General features: G+C 42.4%; 3 protein-coding genes across 4 annotated transcripts; all 3 read left to right on the top strand.

The window, feature by feature from the left end:
• The first annotated feature begins 34 nt into the window (after positions 1 to 34).
• LOC118435547 lies at positions 35 to 5,401 on the top strand. Its single transcript, XM_035851729.1, has 3 exons — positions 35 to 731; positions 820 to 1,001; positions 1,077 to 5,401. The coding sequence occupies exons 1-3, from the start codon at positions 320 to 322 to the stop codon at positions 3,810 to 3,812; spliced, it is 3,330 nt and encodes a 1,109-aa protein (XP_035707622.1). The 5' UTR covers positions 35 to 319; the 3' UTR covers positions 3,813 to 5,401.
• Positions 5,289 to 10,197, top strand: LOC110850136 (prion-like-(Q/N-rich) domain-bearing protein 25). 2 transcript variants are annotated; one of them, XM_035851730.1, is made up of 5 exons: positions 5,289 to 5,401; positions 6,346 to 7,893; positions 7,960 to 9,122; positions 9,201 to 9,502; positions 9,567 to 10,197. In XM_035851730.1, exons 2-3 carry the CDS (start codon positions 6,511 to 6,513, stop codon positions 8,461 to 8,463), a joined length of 1,887 nt encoding a protein of 628 aa, XP_035707623.1. In that variant the 5' UTR covers positions 5,289 to 5,401; positions 6,346 to 6,510; the 3' UTR covers positions 8,464 to 9,122; positions 9,201 to 9,502; positions 9,567 to 10,197. The 2 variants fall into 2 exon arrangements, with proteins under 2 accessions (XP_035707623.1, XP_021953309.1); XM_022097617.2 differs by having other exon boundaries at positions 7,960 to 9,502.
• A 2,818-nt stretch (positions 10,198 to 13,015) lies between these two features.
• On the top strand, positions 13,016 to 21,536 carry LOC118435573. Its single transcript, XM_035851828.1, has 3 exons — positions 13,016 to 13,339; positions 13,893 to 14,248; positions 14,334 to 21,536. Exons 1-3 carry the CDS (start codon positions 13,182 to 13,184, stop codon positions 21,218 to 21,220), a joined length of 7,401 nt encoding a protein of 2,466 aa, XP_035707721.1. The 5' UTR covers positions 13,016 to 13,181; the 3' UTR covers positions 21,221 to 21,536.
• The last annotated feature ends 52 nt before the right edge of the window (positions 21,537 to 21,588 follow it).

The following is a 21,588-nucleotide window of genomic DNA, read 5'->3' as shown; positions in this document are numbered from 1 at the left end:
CCATTTTCATGACATTTCGCGACCCTTAAAAATTATAAAAGTTCAAATCAAAAGTCAAATACCACGAAATGGTACATCGATCGCTTGTTCTGCGTACCTTATCACCATGGCAACCTGAGCATATAACATAAGCATTGATAATATCATAAATTACAGTACAATCATTCACCCATCGCTTTCCACACACTTGCATACTTAAACATACACATAGATAACTGTTCACATTTTATATTACACTTCACTCCAATTTTACCACCGTACCAAGCAACACTTATCCCACTCACCGACAACTTTCACAAATAAATACGCGTCTCCAATCATGCCCAAGGTGGAGGAAGGACCCATTGTGGTCCTAGTCGAAAAACTACCTTCAGGGGAAATCGTGGAATTGCCCCTGGGGACGGCATGCGACTGCAAAACAGGAAAACAAATCAATGGTACTCCACCGACTGGATTTCCAACCGAAGATGTCGAACTTCTTCCTATTCGTACCCTAAAATACGATTTGCATCATATTCGTGACACTACTGAAAAAGAGCAAACCCTTGAAATGGGCTTGAGCCTCGTTCTTCAAACGCTGATCGGTCTAAGCATCACGATTGGAAGTGTTTCCTATAAGTCAAAATACAACAGTAAGTTGGACGTGGAGCATTTGCAAGTTTACTACTATCGTGAAGACAGGGTCAAGAGGTTGCTGCCATCGGAGGCGGTCAGAAATAAGATCACGGAAGGTTGGTCAAAAAATTAGTTTTTGAAAACTATTTATGGAGAAAAGGGCTTTTTATATTTTTTGCTAAAAATCGTTTCAATGTTGTCCAGCTTATCCCAATATTGGGACGACTGCCACACACGTCATCACCGAAGTCTACGAAGGTATTCACCTCGTCGCCAATGTATACATTAAGACGTCCAAATCCTCCAAAATGGTTAATAAAACAGCCTCCGGACTTGGAGCTTTGATCATCGGACCGATCAGTGCCGGAATCGAGGCCGGTTTAAAAGTATGCCGGTTAACATATAAAATTTTACAAAATTGTAAATACATAAATAAAATATGATTTTAAAAAAATTTATAGGCCGTACTTGACAAGGCACCCAACTCGGTCACGATCGACATAGAAGTCGATGGAAATGTGACCTTTGAATCCGAAATTAAAACGGCACAACAGCTATTCGCCGAAATTAAGAAATTGGACAACCTTCCCTCTGGGGTTATGAAGCCGCTGAAGTACTTTGCCGTTCCGGTCACCCAATTTCTCAATCTGGAGGCTGTTCCCGAGATTGACGTCATACCCGACTTTTTTCTCCACCCGCTCAACCAGATGATGGCCAATATTAAGGATTATCGTAACCCAGAGGATGAGGCGGAAAACGAGGAGGACCGGAAATCCTCCCATTTCATTAAACGGATCGAGCAGGCCGACTTCAAGCTCAAGATAATCTTGGAAGATGTCCGGAATCCTCTAACTTCTGTTATTATACCGATACAAGAAGGCTATAATAGCCTTGCTACGACCTTATACTCAAGCGGAAAGGGTTTAGTCGAAGGTATTCAAACCGGAGTTACGAAGGAACATGAAATCACAGCCTTACTTGCAGATTATAAGAATAGGTTTGACCTAAAACGTTTAAACTCTGAGGTGGAGGACTATATTCGACAAGGAAAACGACAGCTGGCACTAATAAACGCAGACGATGTGGACCAATTTACGAAAGCTAATTTCCTCGGGAGCTTATCCAGCTTGAGATCCCTCCTGGCCGAGGAGCGTCCCTCCTTCCATGTCGAACTACAAACCATGGAGGATATCAACAATCCCCCACCGAACGGTTTGTTTCTCGCAGCATACAACCTCTCTGCAAAAATGGGGGTTTACATCGTTACGCCAAACGCATCGACAGAATTTTCTCTAAAAATAGTAGCAAACTCGGAAAACAACTACACGTGCACCGGGTATACTGAAATAATGACTGCGTTAGCCATTCTAACGGCCGCAGCTGGCGTGGTTGGGGGCCCTGCTTCTAGATTCTATCAGGCATTAGCTTCCATGCGAGACTTGGCGCTTCCACTTAAAGAGGCAGAACTTAACCTTCAATTTTTAAATTTCTTGATCGAATGTTTAGAAAAGTATGGAAACGTGAAAATGTTTGCGACATTTTTGAGCTTAAAGTCGCACGTGTTAGAGATCGGTGAAAACGAACCGAACACAATTATCATCTGTCTCCCGGTATCATCCTTTCTCTCTCTGGTCGAAGCGACAGAGGCGTTTAAACGGCTGAACGAAAAACTAAGAGCAAACGGTACATATTCCTTTGTCGTTGGAACGTTCGACCTGGAACTGGACGATGCTCCTCTCCTTCTGCTGTTTCGGGCGGGTCAATTAGTCGCGACCTGTCTCGACTGGTTGGACTTTCTCCGCCTGGAGGACATTCTCGAGAAAGAAGTCCACGATTTTGACACCCTCAACGCCAACACGAGCACGTTCTACCCCACGAAGACAAAATTCCATAAAGAAATTCGGAAACTGTTTCAATTTTCCCTCTTCCAAAAACCCACCATCGTTCATCACCCCAAAGTCTTGGATCTCGTCAGACCCGACGAAATGACCAAGATACGCACCGCAATAGAAATCTGTACTGCTTACCTTTCCATAGAGAACCGAGAAGAACGAATGGTCACCAGCTTGACGGTCAAATTACTCGAGGCAGTACCGTCCTTCACCTCCCATTTGGAGGCGATCAGCTGGTCCGCGTCGCAGAAGGGGTTTCTCAACCCGTCCATTTTTGGCGAGATTAATCGTCCGGTTATCCGGAGCATTTATCTCGATTTGCTCTTCACATCTTCCAACCTCCTCACCAAACTGGGCGCATTTGTTCATACGCTCGACTTTTCGATTCAAACTTACAATGCGGCTGGAGGTCAGGGGGCGGACCATTTTGTCGACCTGAATAAAATGGTTAATGAAGAAAATCAACTGAACGACTTCGTCTCTATTGACCCAGGGTTGGTGGCTGAATTGAAGGCTATTTTGACAACTCCGGATTTTGATAAGGTCACCGAGGCCCTCACGAAGGTGGAAGATTTAATCCTTCATCCAAAATTTGTAGATGAGGAGGGACCCAACGTGGGAGTGACCCATTTGCAAAGTATCCTCTCAATCCTGCCCCCCATCCAGCCGGAAGACGATACAGATATTCCCCCAGAAGAGGACGCGAAGAGAATGATGCGGTGGAAGGAATCCAGCGAGGACATGTTTCACAAGATTGTGACCACTTTTGTCAAAGCGGTCGAATGGGGTGGGGTTATTGGCGAAATTGAAGACTTTTTGGCAAAACGCCTCATTCTCAAGATAGTTGACGCCCTGTCCAAAATCCAGTATCCGACGTGGCATCAGACAATATCGAAACAATTCCGGGAATTGGCAAGTATCCAGGATTACGATAAGCTTGTCGAAATAGTTGAAGGGCTGAATGGCTTACAACTCGTAAAAGATGCTGAGCATCACTTCATCTGGTCGAATCCACCGTTTGGGAGGATGATTCTGGATGCGTTGGAATTTGACATTGAGAAATACTCGCTCGATTTTTTTAACGCGGTGGTACAAATTAAAGGAGATGATCCAAACGAGCCGGAATATAAGAGTCTGCCACCCTACATTCCAATCAAGATTGCGAGAATTCTGAGGGCGCACTTGTACAAGAATGAGGACGGGGCGAAATTGCCCAGGAAGGCGTGGATGTCGTTGGAGCAGAGACGAAGGTGGCGTGGACCTGTTTTCCCAACGAAAATGAAGACAATGGTCACGAAGGGTTAAAAATCTGGGTCATTTCGACAAGAAAATTTCATTAGTTTAAAAAAAGTACTAAAAAATTAACCCTTTTTTAGCATTTCATATTTAGTAAATTCTAGTATATATTTACATTCGTTCATGCATGCAAACCGTAATATATTCCAAACAAAACAAACCAACTCTGCTATTAAAATTTAACAAAAACCTTAATTTATACTTCATCTTAACAATGTCAACGCAATATACATACATATCCGAAAATGAGTCCCCCATATCACAAATACATAAATCTTACTTAATAAGAATAAACTCTTCAATTTTAGCACCCAAATCAACTTGTCAAATCAAACCAAATCCAATTTTTGCTGTTTTAGTTTATGGCATAAGCTTAAAATCCATATTCGGTAAATAATTGTGAATATTTCTTGCTCAGGGGAAATCATGTAATTTGGCGTTATATAACTACGCACATAAAGCTTGAATGAATCATTACGTTGATAAACTGATTTGACATTGATGGATCAATTTGCACCATTGTACGTACTGAGAATTGGGCCCAGGTAAAGTTAGACATTTATTGTCCAATGCAGATAGAGCGATTGACAATGACTGGAAAACAGTCAGCACTTTGGCTTGCTCCGATGATAAGCAAAGCTTATATAATTATTCCATATGTACGAATCAACCAAATTCCAATTTGAGTGTGATGACAACTCGTACAAAGTGAGCCAGGAACAAAATTAAGCCTTGTACCCAATAAATAAACATAGTTATGATGACATTTCTCCGTAATGGTAACCCAAAATTTCCACGAATCAATTGATTGATTGATTCAAATTGACAAATTTTATTTTATTCGCGTCTCACTAATCCCAGGGAGACAAGATAATAGCATTACAAAATATGGAAATAAGCTTATCATTACGATGCATCCATAAGCCTGCATTTTTACTAAATTAGACAGAAATGTAAATATATTTATTTGCATCAATCATTCCAATTCGTGGATGTGGTCACCATTTTGAAGTGCATGCCGATGAATTTAGAAGCAAGCATGCTATTAATAATCTAGAATTCCTCACAAACAAATGACGCATTTCTCAATTATTATCAAATTTATGTACTTATCTGCTCGAAAATAAGTAATTTACATTAAAAACAAAGCCATGTTTTTTCGTTTTTACAAACCCGACAGCAACAACATTTGCGTCAATCAAAAGAGTAAACTTTAATAAGGATCGATCTCAAGTTCGACTTATCAGTTTCGTACAGATTCTCATACATGGCAGTCGTGTTATACATATTTACTTATCTTGGGAACAATTTGCAATGATCGGTAACATGAGTTAATTTGTCCCTTCAACCTCGTCAAATTTATCAATTAAATAATCAATCGATTTCAGCGAACATGGAATTTATAAAATTATCAGTTTTTCATTAACTCACATATCAATCAAACCGACAGTTGATCATGCTGGTCCATTTCCATTTTTTCATTCACACAACGCAAGTTGGGAGCTTATCTTGTCTCCCTCTGTTCACCACCTCCTCATTTGATTTACAACTGACATACCATTAATATAAGGCTAATACTGCCTGCCAATTATACAAATGTACCTAGTCGGGTATGAAATTCTTTGATAAACGTTTTTTACTGCAGAAAAATAACGGGTAAGAATTTTTAATTAAAATTTTCCACACGGATGCATAATATACCTGTGTATAATATAAAAATACTACCTTTCCAAATTTCCTCTCCTGGAGTACACACGCTTGAGAAATCTGATGGACGGCCGGTCGCTTGGAGCACGCGCGGTTTTCTGTGGAAACTTATCCCAAGCCTTGCGTAAATTTAACAAGGAAAATTAAAGAATTTGCACTAAGCAAAAATCATACATACCCCTGGCAAATAGAAAACGTCGAAGATCTCATCCCCCTAAGTCTTTGATGGTTTGGATTTGAATTAATCTGCTGGAGAAAGCGAAACCCTGTTTTTCTCTAGAAAGGGTTACAGCGCAAGCCAAGAATTACATTACCAAAGTTGCAAAACTTAGTGTAAAACCTTTGAAGTCCGGCCTATTGAAAAATAGAAACTGAATTTCTTAAAAGGTCACGGCTCAGTCATATGGTGCAAAAATTGTCCAAAATTGGCTATGAGCTCATTTCATCGATTTAATTTAGTCACAAAAATGCCATCGGTAATAGCAGACCTTAATCATCTGGATTATGACTTGGGGCTTAAAATTGAGACCAAGGCCTGCTCTAAATCTTCCAATGGTGCAGAAGTTCTCAAATTTTGTTTCTCAACGCATGTGACCATTTTCCGGTAGAAACCGCGCATGCTCCAAGCGACCGGTCGTCCATCAGATTTCTCAAGCGTGTGTACTCCAGGAGAGGAAATTTGGAAAGGTAGTATTTTTATATTATACACAGGTATATTATGCATCCATATGGAAAATTTTAATTAAAAATTCTTACCCGTTATTTTTCTGCATTGAAAAACGTTTATCAAAGAATTTCGTACCCGACTATGTACATAATTCACACTAATTGTTAGTAAAAAAAAACTTAATCCTAATCTAAGTTGAAGTCAAGTTCTTATCAGAGATTAAATTACGCGAACCTAAAACATCGGTGGGCGATAAGTTGCATAAAATTCGATTTGTGTTCCTGACAACGTACTCAATCCACTCATTTCCATAGCCCCCAAGTAAAACACACAATGGAGACCAATCTTAAAAACTTGTTATTTTTTCTACTTGTTCTCCTACCTGTCTCAACATACGGCTTAGAATTTGGCGACATCTGCATACCCAGCGATAATGTGAACATTTGTGACCCTGCAAAACTTCTAAAATGTGTCCGCGTAGATGTCTCTCAACACAAGTGCATGTGTGACACTGACCTTTCCCAAGAAAACCCACTCGTTCCTACAACCTGCACAAAATATCCGGAAAATGCGGGTGAAAGTTGTGAGCATTTCGTCGACAAGGATTTTTGTCGCAAGATTGACAACTCGTACTGCAATGGGACGAAGTGTGTCTGCCTTGAGACACATTTCGACGTGAGGGGCAGATGTGAAAAGTATGCCGAGCATACAGATGAGCCTTGCTTGTACGTGCAGGCCTGCAACCGCATACCGGAACCATTATCAGCTAGTTGTTCTGTAAATGGGTTCTGTACATGCAATCCCACCCATTATTCCTACAGGACCAATGGATCTTGTCTCCCTTATCGCCAACTTCTTGATCAGCAGTGTGACGTTGTCGAGCAGTGTAGCAGGATTGGCGATGGCATAGGAGTCGTTTGTCCCCAAAATAACAAAGTATGTTCCTGTGACACCACCAACTACCTCCCACACCCCGAATCTACAAAATGTCTCTCATACGCGACCGTCCTTGGGACTGACTGCACCGTCGGGACGGAACAATGTAGCCGAATCCCTTTCGCAACGTGTAACCCGGCCACGACCACGTGCGCTTGCAACGCAAACTACGCTGCGGTTCCGAACCTCAGTGAATGTGTCCCTCTTCGAGAAAATTTGGACCTCAGCTGCATCCCTGGCAGCACACCCGAACAATGCAGTCTAATCGATGGGGCATTTTGCACTATTAGTAATAACACCTGCGTTTGCAATCCCGCCACCCACTATCGCAATTTGGCGACCTGCCAAACCCTCCCCGCCAAACCGGAAGACGCCTGTCTCCTCCAACAACATTGTACACAAGTCCCCTACACACTTTGCACCGGGGGACGATGTCAATGTGCTGATGGATATGGCACTTCCGTCGATGGGTTGAGATGCATCCTAACCGCTACCTTAGTAAATGACCCCTGCACGGGAAACGAAACCTGTCAAAACATTGGCAACACGTACTGCACAAATTCTGTCTGTACTTGTGTCCCAAACACCATCGCAGCAGGGGATCGACGCAGCTGTCTCAACATCATTTTCAAACTGAACAATCCCTGTACCGAATCATCCCAATGCGTCGCCGGTATCGGAACAAACTCAAACTGTCGAACAACTGCCCCCTTTGTTTGCTCCTGTAATACGGGATACGTGGGGGACACCCTTACTCAGGATCGGGATCGTTGTCTTATCGTAAGTGCATTAATTTCCCTAAAAAATAAATCCGAAATTTTAAATCTTTTCAATATGTATTTCCAGATTTCTTCCATCAACGGGACTTGCGAAGCCCGGGCCCAATGCGAATCAGCCCTGGGTCCACTTTCAGACTGCATTTCGTCCCGATGTTCCTGCATGAATGGGGCAGGTTACCTCAATTCGACCTGCTTCCGTCGTGTCCCACTTCGCAGCCCGTGTGAGAACCATGAACAATGCGTCGTGGGGTCGAATGCGAATGCCGCGTGCATACCATCCAGCGACGGGGGTGGGGCCAGCACGTGTCAATGCCTGCCCGGGAAGGATGAAGAGTTAGGAGCGTGTTACGGAAGTCCGGGTCTTGGTGAGCAGTGTGTCGACGATTACGAGTGTACTCGCTACATTAATGGGTCCGTCGCTTGTGTCGATGGGACGTGTTGGTGCGACTCGTCGAAACCGGGAGGCTCCTACTTTTTTTGTAGTGGGGTGAACAATGTTAATTTCGAGGGTCACGTGCTATTGGTCGCGTTGTGGGCGGCTATGACGTCCATGTATGTCGTTATGTCGTAATGGAACACGTCATCAATAATTATTTTAATCTTCGGATTAAATTATATATATCTTCGGCCAATTTCATTTATGAAAAGTTTTAATACAAATTAAATTAAACGATAAGGTTGAGCATGATGAATTGTTGTGGATTAATTTTAGGCAAGGTGTACATAGCTTTTACGTCATATCAATAAATTATTTAACAATACTTTTCCTGAAAACCCAGAATCATGATTCATTCATGAAGATGATTAAGTTGATAAATAAACAGGATACTAATTAAAAATTGATAAATGTACACGCTTGTTAGATATGAAAAGCCAGAGATAATACTCACATGATTAATTCAATGAATCAAGCACGCTCCCCTTGTAACATTCGTTGTCGAATTAACTGATGATATCATTCTCCAAAATGCGACAACGAGATTAATATTATTCGCAGTACTTGATCCCCACATTATCAGTACTACATATGTACATTACCTGCATATTAATATTAATTACGTCTCTCTTGTACACACATAAGTGACCATGCCGCATTCACAATGGCACAATTAGTGACATGATGTACTTTCCACAGTTCAGTTTTTCCTTGTTATCTTCTTGGCCGTCAAAAGTCCGACAAGATGAGAACCAGGTTAGCTATCTAGGCCAGCAACTACATACGCCATACGGGTGAATCATCATCATTGTAATTTCTTTATCTCTGGCATATCATCCATTAAATTAGCTTGTCCATTAATAAAACACCAGGTTGGTATTGATTCCTGTCCAGTTCTTCTCCTGGAAAAGGCCGACAACAACGTAACACTCGAGCAACTTATTTTATCGCTTTCAAAAATGACGCAAATATCTTCTTCCTCGATTTTAGCAATCTTCACCATTTCCCTTCTCTTTCTTTGTTCAATTCAATTTACGTCAGGTCAAAAAGCTCAATTTATAACTTATTGGAACACCACCGGCTGTACTGGGACTCCCATCGGCAATGCGTCTGCAAATACAAATATCCCAATTCCTACTGGATCACCAACTGTTTATTACAGAGTTAATGGGCTGTAAGTTATACATAATTGCAAAATTAATCAGATCATGATATAATTTAATTTCTTTTAATTTTAGATGGAAAGCCCAGCATTGCAATGCCACAATCTGCACTGACTTACCATACATTGCGCAAGGGTTTAACACAAACTGTGCGTCTAGACCTACTGGAATAAATAACACCTGGATACAGGTAACCCGCTACGCTGATGCGAACCAAGAAGTGCCAATCATCACATTCTATGAACGCCCCAGTTTCGAGGGGACGTTTTTCACTGCTTATCCAGGCGCAGCGTTAAACCAAACAGCCAGATCTGCCGGGTCGTTCTACTACGTCGGGCCCACCTCCTGGCAGCATAAGAGTTCGCAAAATGCCGTGTCAGGAACATGTCTGAACGCCTCAGCGGAAGTAGTCCAGCGTGGGTACGGGTTCTCGTATCAATTAAACGCTAACATTCAGGTCGGATGGGTTCAAAGCGGGTGTAATGTGACTCAGCCTCCAACCACGACCACGCTAAGAACGACCACGACCACGCAAAGAAGTACCACACAATCCAGTGGTTTTACCCATGGTTTGGAAATTGGTCCATTTATTTTGGCACTGTTTTGTGCAATTCGCTTATAATTATGAACAAACTTTATGACACAGCCTTAATAAAAAACATACATAAAACAATAAAGTACAATAAAGTTGTTTCTATAAACAGAATTACCCGTGTCAAATTGCAATAATATAATTAATATAATTATTAACATAATTAAACGGTTTATAATAAACCTCTTTCGTACTAATGATTTTTAAATAGAATTTCCCTTCTGGGCGATGATGATTTCATAATTAGCAAATTAAAATTTTCAGCCAGATGATATACTATTACTCCTCAAATTCTGTAGTGTGTACTTATGTACTTCGTCGTTAAGAGGGTAATCGTCTCACAATCATGGATTTATTATGCGACGCATTTGGCTTGTGTACGATTCATCCCGGTAACGTATTATCCAAGGCGTAACAAGATATGCATCAACATTAAAAGCACGTTTGCTCCTTTTTCCGAATTACTTAAATGTACATGGTACTTTATTTGCACAGCAAAATCATATGCCAATACGTATCGAAGAATGCATATTCCATCCATGCATGTACACACATATTAAATGGATGCGTACAGTGGCTTTATGGCATTAATCTCCCTTATCTCAAAGTTTTTGCAACACCCTTATACCCGTTCAGCAACGTACATATGTATATGAGTGAGGTAACTAATTGAAATGGTTGTTATCTGGGCCACCTGCATGCACTTTTTTGGGGGATAAGTATTTTTCCACAGTGGTGTCTTGTTAACTATAGTGGGTCGTATACTCCCATTTAAAAATGAAGTCTCTCAAATTCCAAAATCTACAAATAAACATAAACTTGTCCTTACTCTATGCAGCGATTGGGCTGCTACTTTCCCCCTCACACATACATTTAGTGTCAGGCCAACAATTTCTCAGGTTTTGGAATACATCCAATTGTGCTGGAGCTGCCTTCGCCAGTACGACTTCTTCCACCACAAATATCGGAATTCCTCCTGGATTACCAACCATTTACTACAAGGTTAATAGGCTGTAAGTTATAACTGCAAAGTTAATAGGATCATGATGGCATTTCAATTTATCTGTACAAGATTTATTTCTAAGATGGAAAGTCCAACATTGCCGCAATACCACAACCTGCACGGACTTACCGTACATTCTGCACGGTGCAAATGGCGGCGGCTGTGAGTCTAGATTGTCCGGAGTGAATAACACCCGGATACATGTCACCCGCTACGGAGATGCGAACCAAGTAGAGCGAAGGATCACTTTCTTTGAAGGGGTCAGTTTCGACGGGGCAAATTTCTCTGTTACTTCAGACGAACCTTTCAACGCCACGGCGAGACTCGTCAGGTCGTACTTCTTTACCGGACCAAATTCCTGGCAGCACAAGAGTTCGCAAAATACCGTGACCGGCACATGTCTCAACGCCACGGGGGACGTATTCCAGCGTGGGTACGGTTTCACGTACCAATTAACCGTTAGTAGTCAGATTGGCTGGGTACGGCATGGGTGTAACGCGACTCAACCTCTGACCACCACCACCACTCCGAGACCTACAACGACTACGCCAAGATTAACCACCACGACATTGAGGCCAATCCAAGAACAGGAACAGTTTTTGATCCTACGGACCACCCCAAATTGTGTGGGAAGCCCGTTTGCCACGACGGCGGACAGCGTCAACTACACGGTCCCACAATCCACTCCCATCCTCTACTTTTGAGTTAATGGGTTGTAAGTAATTTTTTATACATGGAAAAATACGCGAAGTATAATTCGTGCACGTGTTTATGTACGTCAATATTCATTTTTATCTAGGTGGGCCATCCAGCTCTGCAACAATAGCACAAATTGTAACTTTAGAAACGTTTATCAAGGAACCAACTTGACTTGTGAGTCTCACCCCATCGCAGTAAATAATACCCGGATACAAATTACCCGATTCGGGGATTTGAATCAAATTGAGAGGAAAATCACATTCTTTGCAGAGCCTAATCTTCAGGGGCTGTATTTCTCGATGACGCTTGGAGTTTCCTTCGGCCCTTCGAGGACCGTTCGTTCCTATTTCTTCGCCGGAAGTGACTCATGGGAGCACAGAGCTGCTTCCGATGCGGTGAGTGGATCCTGTATAAACGCCACAGCCTCCGTAATAGCCAAAGGATACGGGTTCACATACGCCCCCGTCGTAGCTCATCAAGTGGGTTGGGTGTGGCTTGGGTGCAACACGACGCAAACTACGAGTACCACGACAAGGGTAACTCATAGACCCACGGTCATCACGACCACGTTGAGAGCTACGACAAAAAGCAGTGGGATTAAGGTTGGTGCTGACCACACGTTCAGCACCGTGGCATTTTTAGTTTCAATTTTTATAAAATGGCAAACCACAACCACCTAGCGAAGTACTTGGCAATTTTGATGTTTGCTGTAATAGATAGATGCACTGATATGTATATTAAGTATGTATGCATACATATATATATACATAAATAGTTTATGCAGGAGAGGAGACAATGACAATAAAAGTATATGTAATGTGAAAAACTACATATTCACAATAAGATCAGTTTTTCATTATGATTTATCACCCAAATGTTAACCGTTTTGTATTCTTGCACTGCAAAAATACTTATGTAGGAACGAGGATAGCTTTGTGTAAGTAGATACATATGTATGTACATGCATACATATGCACAAACTCAAACTCATTATTTTGTTTAAGCGAGATGTGCAAATTTACACAAATGTATGCACTAATTTCTATCTTGTTGCGGTGAAAGTTTAACATAACCTTTGCGTGTTATAATAATTAGTACATGCCCATAGTTCTGATATGGACATTGGCTGTTTCATACGTATGCGCATAAGTATGTATATATGAACCATGTACATACGTGGATAAGTTGATGGATAACTCAACAAATATAACACAACTCTCGAAATAATTTTATCTCACTCTCTGTCGGATAATCACCAATGAAGGTTACCGAACACGTCCTCTATTCATCCCAAACAACGAGAGAGATCGCATCACAAAACAAATTGATCCCCAACACAAGAATAATTAGTAATTATTAATTACATTATTAAACATCTAAATATACTTGAATCATCATGCCCCCTTCTCCCGAATTTAAAACGAGACCCTCCGACCCACCCAAAATACCCAGTCGACGAAAAGACGACACCGTCGAGACAATGGGGAACAAGGTTATCATCATCCCCACAATTAAAGATGGACCCACGGCGCTAGGCGACATGTGGGATTGCAGGTCTGGCAGCAATAAATAATATTTTTAAAACATCAAGATGCTCACGATAACGTTTGCATAACTTGCAAATGGAAAATGGAGCACAAGCTGGGAAATCTTGCAAAATTTGCGAGATTTTGCGAAATTTGTTTCTGGGAAGTAATAAGATTTTTTGTTCGTAAATTCAAACTGCGCAAATTATTAAATGAGTTGTTAAATGAGATGTGATTATGACATAAGTCATTGAGGTGTTAATGTTAACGCTCAAAATTTTTCTGCAACAATAATTTGTAAAGCTACATCCATAGTCCGTGATTTGTTCGTGATTTGGTTATGCTTTCACGGGCTCATAATTACAGCATGTTAATCACCATAACAATTTAAAAAATCGACCAATCAGAAAATCGGAATAAAATAATTTTTGAAACGTTATGGAGTATGGATGCGATAAACCATCAAATCATGACGAAATCATGAACAAATCACGGACTATGGATACAGCTTAACCAAATTTTATATAAATTTTGAACAAATAATTCGATTTTTGCAAGAAAAATTCATTTATTGATTGCAGATCTTCCAGCGTTGTTGGAAACATATTTGCAAAACCGCTGGGGATCGAACATTTAGAAGCTCATCCAATTTCTTTGCTAAAGTACAATCTGCAACGGGTCCAGAACGCGAGAGACTTTGTGGCCGAGATGTTCGTCTCTGTCGAGTTGTCGTTGGAATGTTCTGGGGGCTCGGTGAAGGTCAAGGGCGCCGCATCGTTTGAAACGAAAGAGAGGCAGAAATTTCACCAGGAAAGGCTTCTATGCAATTATGACCTGACAACTTATGAGGTCAGGTTACTCCCCAGGGCTACCACGGTCACGGGAAATAAGGACAGAGACGTGATGAGCTACCGTGTAAAAGAATTACTGGAAGATGGTGACATATTAGATTTTGCAGCTAAAATTTGTGACTTATAATTCTGCTTATATGTTGCCAGAGATTGACTAATTTTGGTTTCCAGGATCACTGGTGGCAACCCACTACGTCCAGTCGATCACTCTCGGCGGACGTGCCCAAGCTTCGATCACCTATTACGAAAATATCGACAAATCCCACATGCACTTGACCGGTTCTTTCGACGGTACAATCAAAACCGGAGGAATGACCGCCACCGCACGAGCATCTCTGGAACTTTTAGACTCTGAATTTTCCGAATCCCACCGAACCGAAATCAGCGTCACAGCTCAACCACGAATAAAGTCAGCTCCGACCAGCGTCGAAGACATGTTTTTAGAAGTGGAGAGAATTGACAAGGTTATCGAAAATGAGAAGCATTTCCCTCAACTGACTTACACGGATCCGGACGATGCGGAAATTAAGAGAGAAATCATTGGAATCCCGCTCCGTTTCAGACTCGTCCCCATCAACAGGATTGTAACCTTGAGTGGGGAAAATGATACGTACAAACAACTCAAGGAGGAAATCTTGAACGAATTTGCCGACATGATGCTGACCTTGGATGATTACAGTTTCCAAGATTACTTGAAACAGCTGTTGCGTAAAGAAGTTCCCAGTATCATTCCAATCTTGCAAGACGACGCGCACCCTCTGACGAGAGAGATTGACGAACTAGCCATAACTGTCATGACTGACGCAATGGCCCTCAAGAAAGACGCGATTCTGCTCTTCAGCGACTTCAAATACGGTTTGGTCACGGAGGTAGAATTGTCCGACTTTCTGCTCCGATACTCTAAGGAATTTTTGATCCATCTTATTGTCGCCAAAGTATCGGACATTGGACAACGGGGTAGGATGGAACTTGCAACGATACGATCAGCTGATGTAGTCCATCTGGTGGATGCGACAGGCAAGCCATCTGTCAATTTCTTTACTAACAAGGCCTCCTTGGACGAATGGTACTTGGAAGAACGGAGTATCAAACTGCTCCTTAAATCTGGTCCGACGGCGACAGGATCACCAAACGGTCTCTTTCAATCGTTGTACCAAATGAGTGGACCCCTTAAAAAGATTGGAGTTCAAGTTGGCATCGCGTTTCCCAGCATTTCCTCTGATTTTTCCCTCACTTTAAAAATGCCTTTGACGGAGGTTATTTTAACGTCCAACGATGAGATCACCTTTGCGACTGACTTATTTAGAATGGCGACAGAAACTGGAGGTGGCGAGGTTTTTTCCAAGTTCTTTTCCATTAACTCAGAGCTCAGTTCACTTCAAATCCCGCTGCGCGGCGCCATTCTGGAAGAATTTCCTACATTCATGACAATCATGCGTACATATCTCCCGGTTGGTGGGAACACCTTAATTTGCGAGACGTACTGCCATCTACTGGCGTCCTTGTCATCCACCTTGGACACTTTTAATTTCGTCTTCCCCCTCGAGGCCATCCACAGGGGTGTCGAAATGATGGCGAAATATCGAAAATTCCGCCGTCTAGTAGAAGAAACTGGTGTCAAACATCGCTGGATTTTTTCAAAATTCAACGTTCTTGGAAAGTACTCAGCCCCGCTACTCTTCGTCTTTAAGGATGACGTGCTCACATCAATCTGCTACGACTCTTTAGACGTGGCGACACTCATTCATTGCCTGAAAGAAAAGGAAGGCTTCAACTGGGAGCCAATTTCGATCGGTGAAGGCCGAAAATCCAGCCTTTACGTCGAACAATGGAATTACTCGACGGAAATCGTGCCGAATTGCATTCTCGAACAGAGCACTCACTTTAGCGAACCCCTCAAGCATCACGAATCGTTCCCGCCGAATGATGATCCCACATTAGCTCAAGCCTTGGACGTCCTGAGACCTCTCGCCCTTCATAAGGATAGAGAAGTGATTATATGCATAGCCAGATTTGCCTTAAAGGGCTCATTCTACCTAGAATTAGAGCAAATTTTGGTCAAACACATGTCCTGGGCAGACAACGAGATAAGCAAACCCAATTTTGCCGACATCGACTGGCCGGGGTTATCAACCGATGCAATGACGCTCATGCAGACTGGGGCACCACATCTCGTCATGACCTTTTCGGTTCTCGAACGGCTGAAGAAGTTGATGGAACCTAAACCTGAAGAACCTGAAAATCCTGAAGAACCCGAAAATCCTGAAGAACCAGAAAATCCTGAGGACCCCGAAAATCCTCATAATCCCGTAATGCACGAACAAATCGACGCCCTGCTAGACTTCCTTACCAGAGATCACGAAGAAGGCGACGCACTTACCTGGCTGCGTGACGCCGCGGACAAAATTTCAAAAGACATCTATACCGAATGGTTTGACAGAAAGGAGAAGCTCGTTCTCGTGTTTAAAGAATTCCTGTTGAATGAGAGCGCCGGCGCCGAATATTTCCATCTCCTCCAACTTTCGCAAGTCGCCAATCAAATGTCAATCGAGGGATCGATATCAGCCAACCCGGTCCCACTGGCTCGCTCATATTGCGATATGGTAACCATCCTAGACGACCTATATCCCAATATCGGTGAGAAGCTTGAAAACTATTTGGATCAGGGGCAGTTATTCCATATTTTACGGGCCCTCGACTCCATCACCGTTAACGCTTCACTCCACCAGTTGCACAAAGAGTTGGCCATCGTAGAATCGCTGCCTGCTCCACTCCAGACCAAATCTGTTTTAGAAAAGATGATGCATTTCGACCAAGAACAGGTCGAGTTGATTTGGACGAACCCAAAATTTCTTCACTTGGTGAGAACATCGCTGTCAAACTCGGGAGTGGTGGACACGCTCTACGCACTGATTGCACCTCACTCTGAATCCGATGGAGATGGTGGCTTTCGTATCCCGTTTTACGTACCGAATGATGTCGCGGAGAAGATAAAACCACTTTTTGGGCGGAGTATCAGCTCGTCTCCTTCATTCCCTTGGGAAACTGAATGGAACGGTGATGTGGACAAATTTTCAGCCCAGTTGGCTATTTTCATGGCAAAATTGGCCATCCCAGATAGTTTTCAGTCGGTTTTCCAAGAGAATCTGATAACCACCAGTGGGAGCAACTTTGAAGATACACTGTTACAAAAGAAGGTATTATTCTACTGGGACAAAGATAGGAAGATTTTTACTCATAATTGGACCCTGCTCACGGTGAAGATTGCTCTTGCCAGGCTGACTGAGGTGATTCCATTGAACGTGGAATTGTCGTTGTCACCACCAAATACGGTCCGCCAAAACACCAGTTCATACTCAAAACACGTCATCGACACGGATTATTTAGAGGTGATCGACAGATGGCGCCCATTCGTTAATAATGCCCAACTGCCCTTAACGTCGGGTCAGTCCTTCACCGCCATTTCCAAAGTTGACCTGGCTCCACCCAAGATATCGTACGTCAATCTGAATCAAACATCGACCATAATCCTCCCCTACATTCTGGACCACTTGAAGAGTACCAACACCACGATGACCACACCTGCCTTCCTCTCTAATCTGATTGACTATCCAACACCTGGATTTTATCCGGGTCAGATCAATTTTGGTTCGGGAATTCCAGAAAAATCAAATGGTCTCCTGTTCACTCGAGATGATTTATTCACCGCCATTTTGCAAACTAGTGATCCCCTCGTTGTACATCAAATCTATCAAATTTTATCGGATGCGGGACACACCCTGCCACTATTAATACCGGACATTTCACGACCTGAAGAAGGACAAACTGAAGATAATCGATGGATCTGGATGCATCCCGTCTTGAAATATATCCTCGCACCAAGAAATATTACCGGAGAGTTGCCTTCCATCACGAGAAATCAATTTTTCTCGTTTCCTTATCGGTTTGTACTCACTCTTCGGGTCGAAGATAGCGCTCCGTTGCCTGGAAGAAGTTCCCTAATCAATCGCTATCTTCTCAAACAAGGGCACCATTTCAGCTCTCTTGCTGACGCAGGATCCAAATTTGGTGTACCCTTAAGTCGCGCTTCTACCCTTGAATTTATTCCGCTGACAGAGCAAACATGTGAACCCCGCTTTCTAACTCAGGTCCAAGAAAGGTCACATTTTTCTTCAGAACCCGTCCTACTTGGGGTTCTTCACGGAAACGCGATCCGTGTCCTGAACAAAGAACTGTTTGATCACTTGCATCCGCATATTTCTAGCGTTGTCGTCTTTTGGAATGTCGTCAATTGGAAAGCGCTCAAAGAGAAGAAAAAAATGTTGTCGCAAATTATTGGGTCAAACTTATCCGCTAACGTGTTGGATGTTGTGCTCTATCCAGATCAGACAATCGTGGATAACATTCGGGATGAAAATCTACTCCACAAAATTCCTTTCGCAAGTATCAACCCGGGTCTGATTGATGCCATCAATGCCGTAAAGTTGAAGAAGATTATGGGAGAAGCGATCGAATTCATGGTACCAGAAATACCGGAAACGGTAAGAAAGGACTCAAGTATTGTTGTTAAAGATGCAGAACCGCTTCGAACGGAAGAATCGGCAGCATTTCTTCAACTGATTGAGGAACATTCAATCCGAAAAGTTAAGCGCGTCATGCTCAAAAACGAACCTGATGATGATTTAAAGATCAAAATCATCGAAGCTTTCCTCGCCATTTTATATCTTCCAAGAGTCCCGAGGGAAATTGGACTTCATCACGTCATCTTCAAGTTGGACCACTTAAGCGAAACCGCAAGTTGGCAAATTCGCCAAAAAATTGAGGAATTACGACACCAAATTGTCCACGATTCTTCAGTAAACAAACCACAACTTCGAGCCCAGGTGAAAGTTCATTTGGAGAAATTGGACGAAACAATCCTCACCTTGTCGAACCTCTTCTACTCGACTGGACTTCATATCCTTGCGACAAACTCTAATCCAGACAAATTTTGTAAATCTTTATCCGATTGCATTTTATCCTCCTTTCCGATGCAAATTGAGGACATATTCGACCCCGAGTTTGCTCCCCTCTTTAAATCCGCAATGGCCCTGATACCCGAAAATATCCGTACTTTCACCATTTCCGCTCTGGGCTTAAAAAATTCAGGAAAATCTACTCTGCTAAATCGTCTCTTCGGCGGGCGCGGTTTTACTGAATGGTCTTCCACCATAGGAATTGTGCTGAAATTCATTCCCTTAAAAGATGACCAGCTTAGGACCGAGTTGGATTGCGATGCATTCATCGTTCTGGACGGGGAGGGGGTCGGTGACCCCGAAAATGAGGGAGAAATCGGTGGACAGAATTTAGAACGAAAATTGGCCACGATGCTGCTATCCTGTAGCGACCTTACGTTGATAAATGTAAAGGACGACGAGATAGGCGGACTCTCAGACATCATGGAATCCGCGTTGGTGTCAATACTAAATCGGGTCGGAAATGGACCAGCGCCAATCCAGAAACCAGACGTTCAAGTAATCCAACAGCTAAACAAACTTGTTACTCAAGATGAGAACATTGTTCCCGAGTTTATCCAATCATTGTCCTCCACGATTGGTCATTTATCGCTAAAATATCTCCTCGAGTTAGGAATACTTTCGTCCGAATCGACCAGATTGGTTCAAGTCCACTCAAAATCGTTCCAAAATAACCTGCTCACCACGATCGCGAGATTAGATGAAAGCAATGCATCTTACTACAAATCCATTACAGAATTAAGGTGTCAAATCCAGGAAAAGTGTATCCAATCGAGAAACAATAACCCAGGACGCGTTACCCTGCACGAATGGGTGACAAACTCTGGTCAAATCTGGAACAGCTATACTTTAAAGGAGATGGAAACCGTAACGTTGTCCGCGGAAGACGCCGCTTTCCAAGTGGGAACCTTCAATGGAATTATGGACGTTAATTTCGCCATTTCCAAAGCTTTCGCTGCTCACGAGACTCGCCTCATGTCCAACTTTATTAAAGGAATTGATGAAATATTTATCGACGAGGAATACGTGCCAGGATCTGACGCTAAGTTAGACATCGTCCTTTTCACCGTTGCGAAGGATTTATTACAAGCAATCAACACCTGCGAGAAGCCTGCTGACGACGCCAAGAAGAAGCGACGAAACCCACTCCGAGTCCGATCCGGTGCGATAAATCCAAACTCTTGTGACGAATGCAGAACTGCTTTCACTCTGCGGGAGGACTTATTCCGTGATATCTTGGAGGATACCAAGTCTTTCCTCATCGTCGAGGAGGTCACTCGTCACACGGACATGGCCAGATTCAAGACATACAAAAAATTTGAACAAACCATTTTCGCAAGGATGATCTTGCAGAAAAAATCGGAACGATTTGGACACGTCGTGAAGGAATTGATCAACCGATTTCCATCCGAACCAGAATTCGTGTTTGATCAATTCATCCAACACTTGTCAACCCTTCAGTTCATTCCACGAGGGAAGGAAATGTTCCACACGGAAGTGGACTTGGTCTATCGAGCCTTGAAGGACCAAATTGTCAAACATCACGTTCCAATAATTGATTTACTTGAAGAACCGGTGCTTCCTGACCTCGAGAATGTCACAGTCTTTGAAGAGTCTCGTTTCTATTCAGAGTCGACAGTCGTGCTCCCTGTCAAGGGTGGAAATATGTTAAGTTGGGATCAAGCAATTTGGCTCCAGATAAAATTAGATGAACTTCCGGCTTCGATTTCCACAGAGTTTGGAGAGCAACTTGTGCGGTACGAGTTTGGCATGGTGGCCCGTTTTTATGCCAGAATTACAGAAATTCTTGCCCTCCTGGGGGAGAAGATGGGCGGCCGAAGATCGAGCGACTTCCACATCGAATTTGTCTGGCTGGTACATAGGATTGGGATTCAGCTCTTTAGTGGTTTTCTGGATGAGATGGAAACCAAATGGAGGGGAAAGAATGACATTGTCCATTTAATGGAGGAGCAGAAAGAGGAATTTCTGCAAAATCCGGATGATTATTTTGAGCCAAATTCTGCCCCAGAGGGCAAGGATTGATAGTCAAGTTGCCAAACACTTTAATTGAATTTTGACGTATATATATTATGAAATATTACTTAACACATGTTAAAGCATATTCATGCATACAAAAATTGCATGTTAAGCTCTGCTTTGAAAAATTTAGCATTTTAATGAATACATCATGTCAGTAATTATGCACAGGTATATAAATGTTAGTACCTAACTTGCATAAAATACATAATGCAAATAGATATATTTTAAAACAAACAATCAATTAAAATCTTACAAGAACACGAGGGATTATTAGTGTTTATTATAATTAGTTTATGAAAAATAAAATAATGAAAAGGGCTAAAAGCATGAATAACTGAAACTCTATTATTCTCGTGGGTGGACCGGATAAT

Source organism: Folsomia candida, unplaced genomic scaffold (assembly GCF_002217175.1).
Source record: "Folsomia candida strain VU population unplaced genomic scaffold, ASM221717v1 Fcan01_Sc005, whole genome shotgun sequence".
Taxonomy (NCBI): domain Eukaryota; kingdom Metazoa; phylum Arthropoda; class Collembola; order Entomobryomorpha; family Isotomidae; genus Folsomia; species Folsomia candida.
This window is presented reverse-complemented; position numbering and strand designations above follow the sequence as displayed.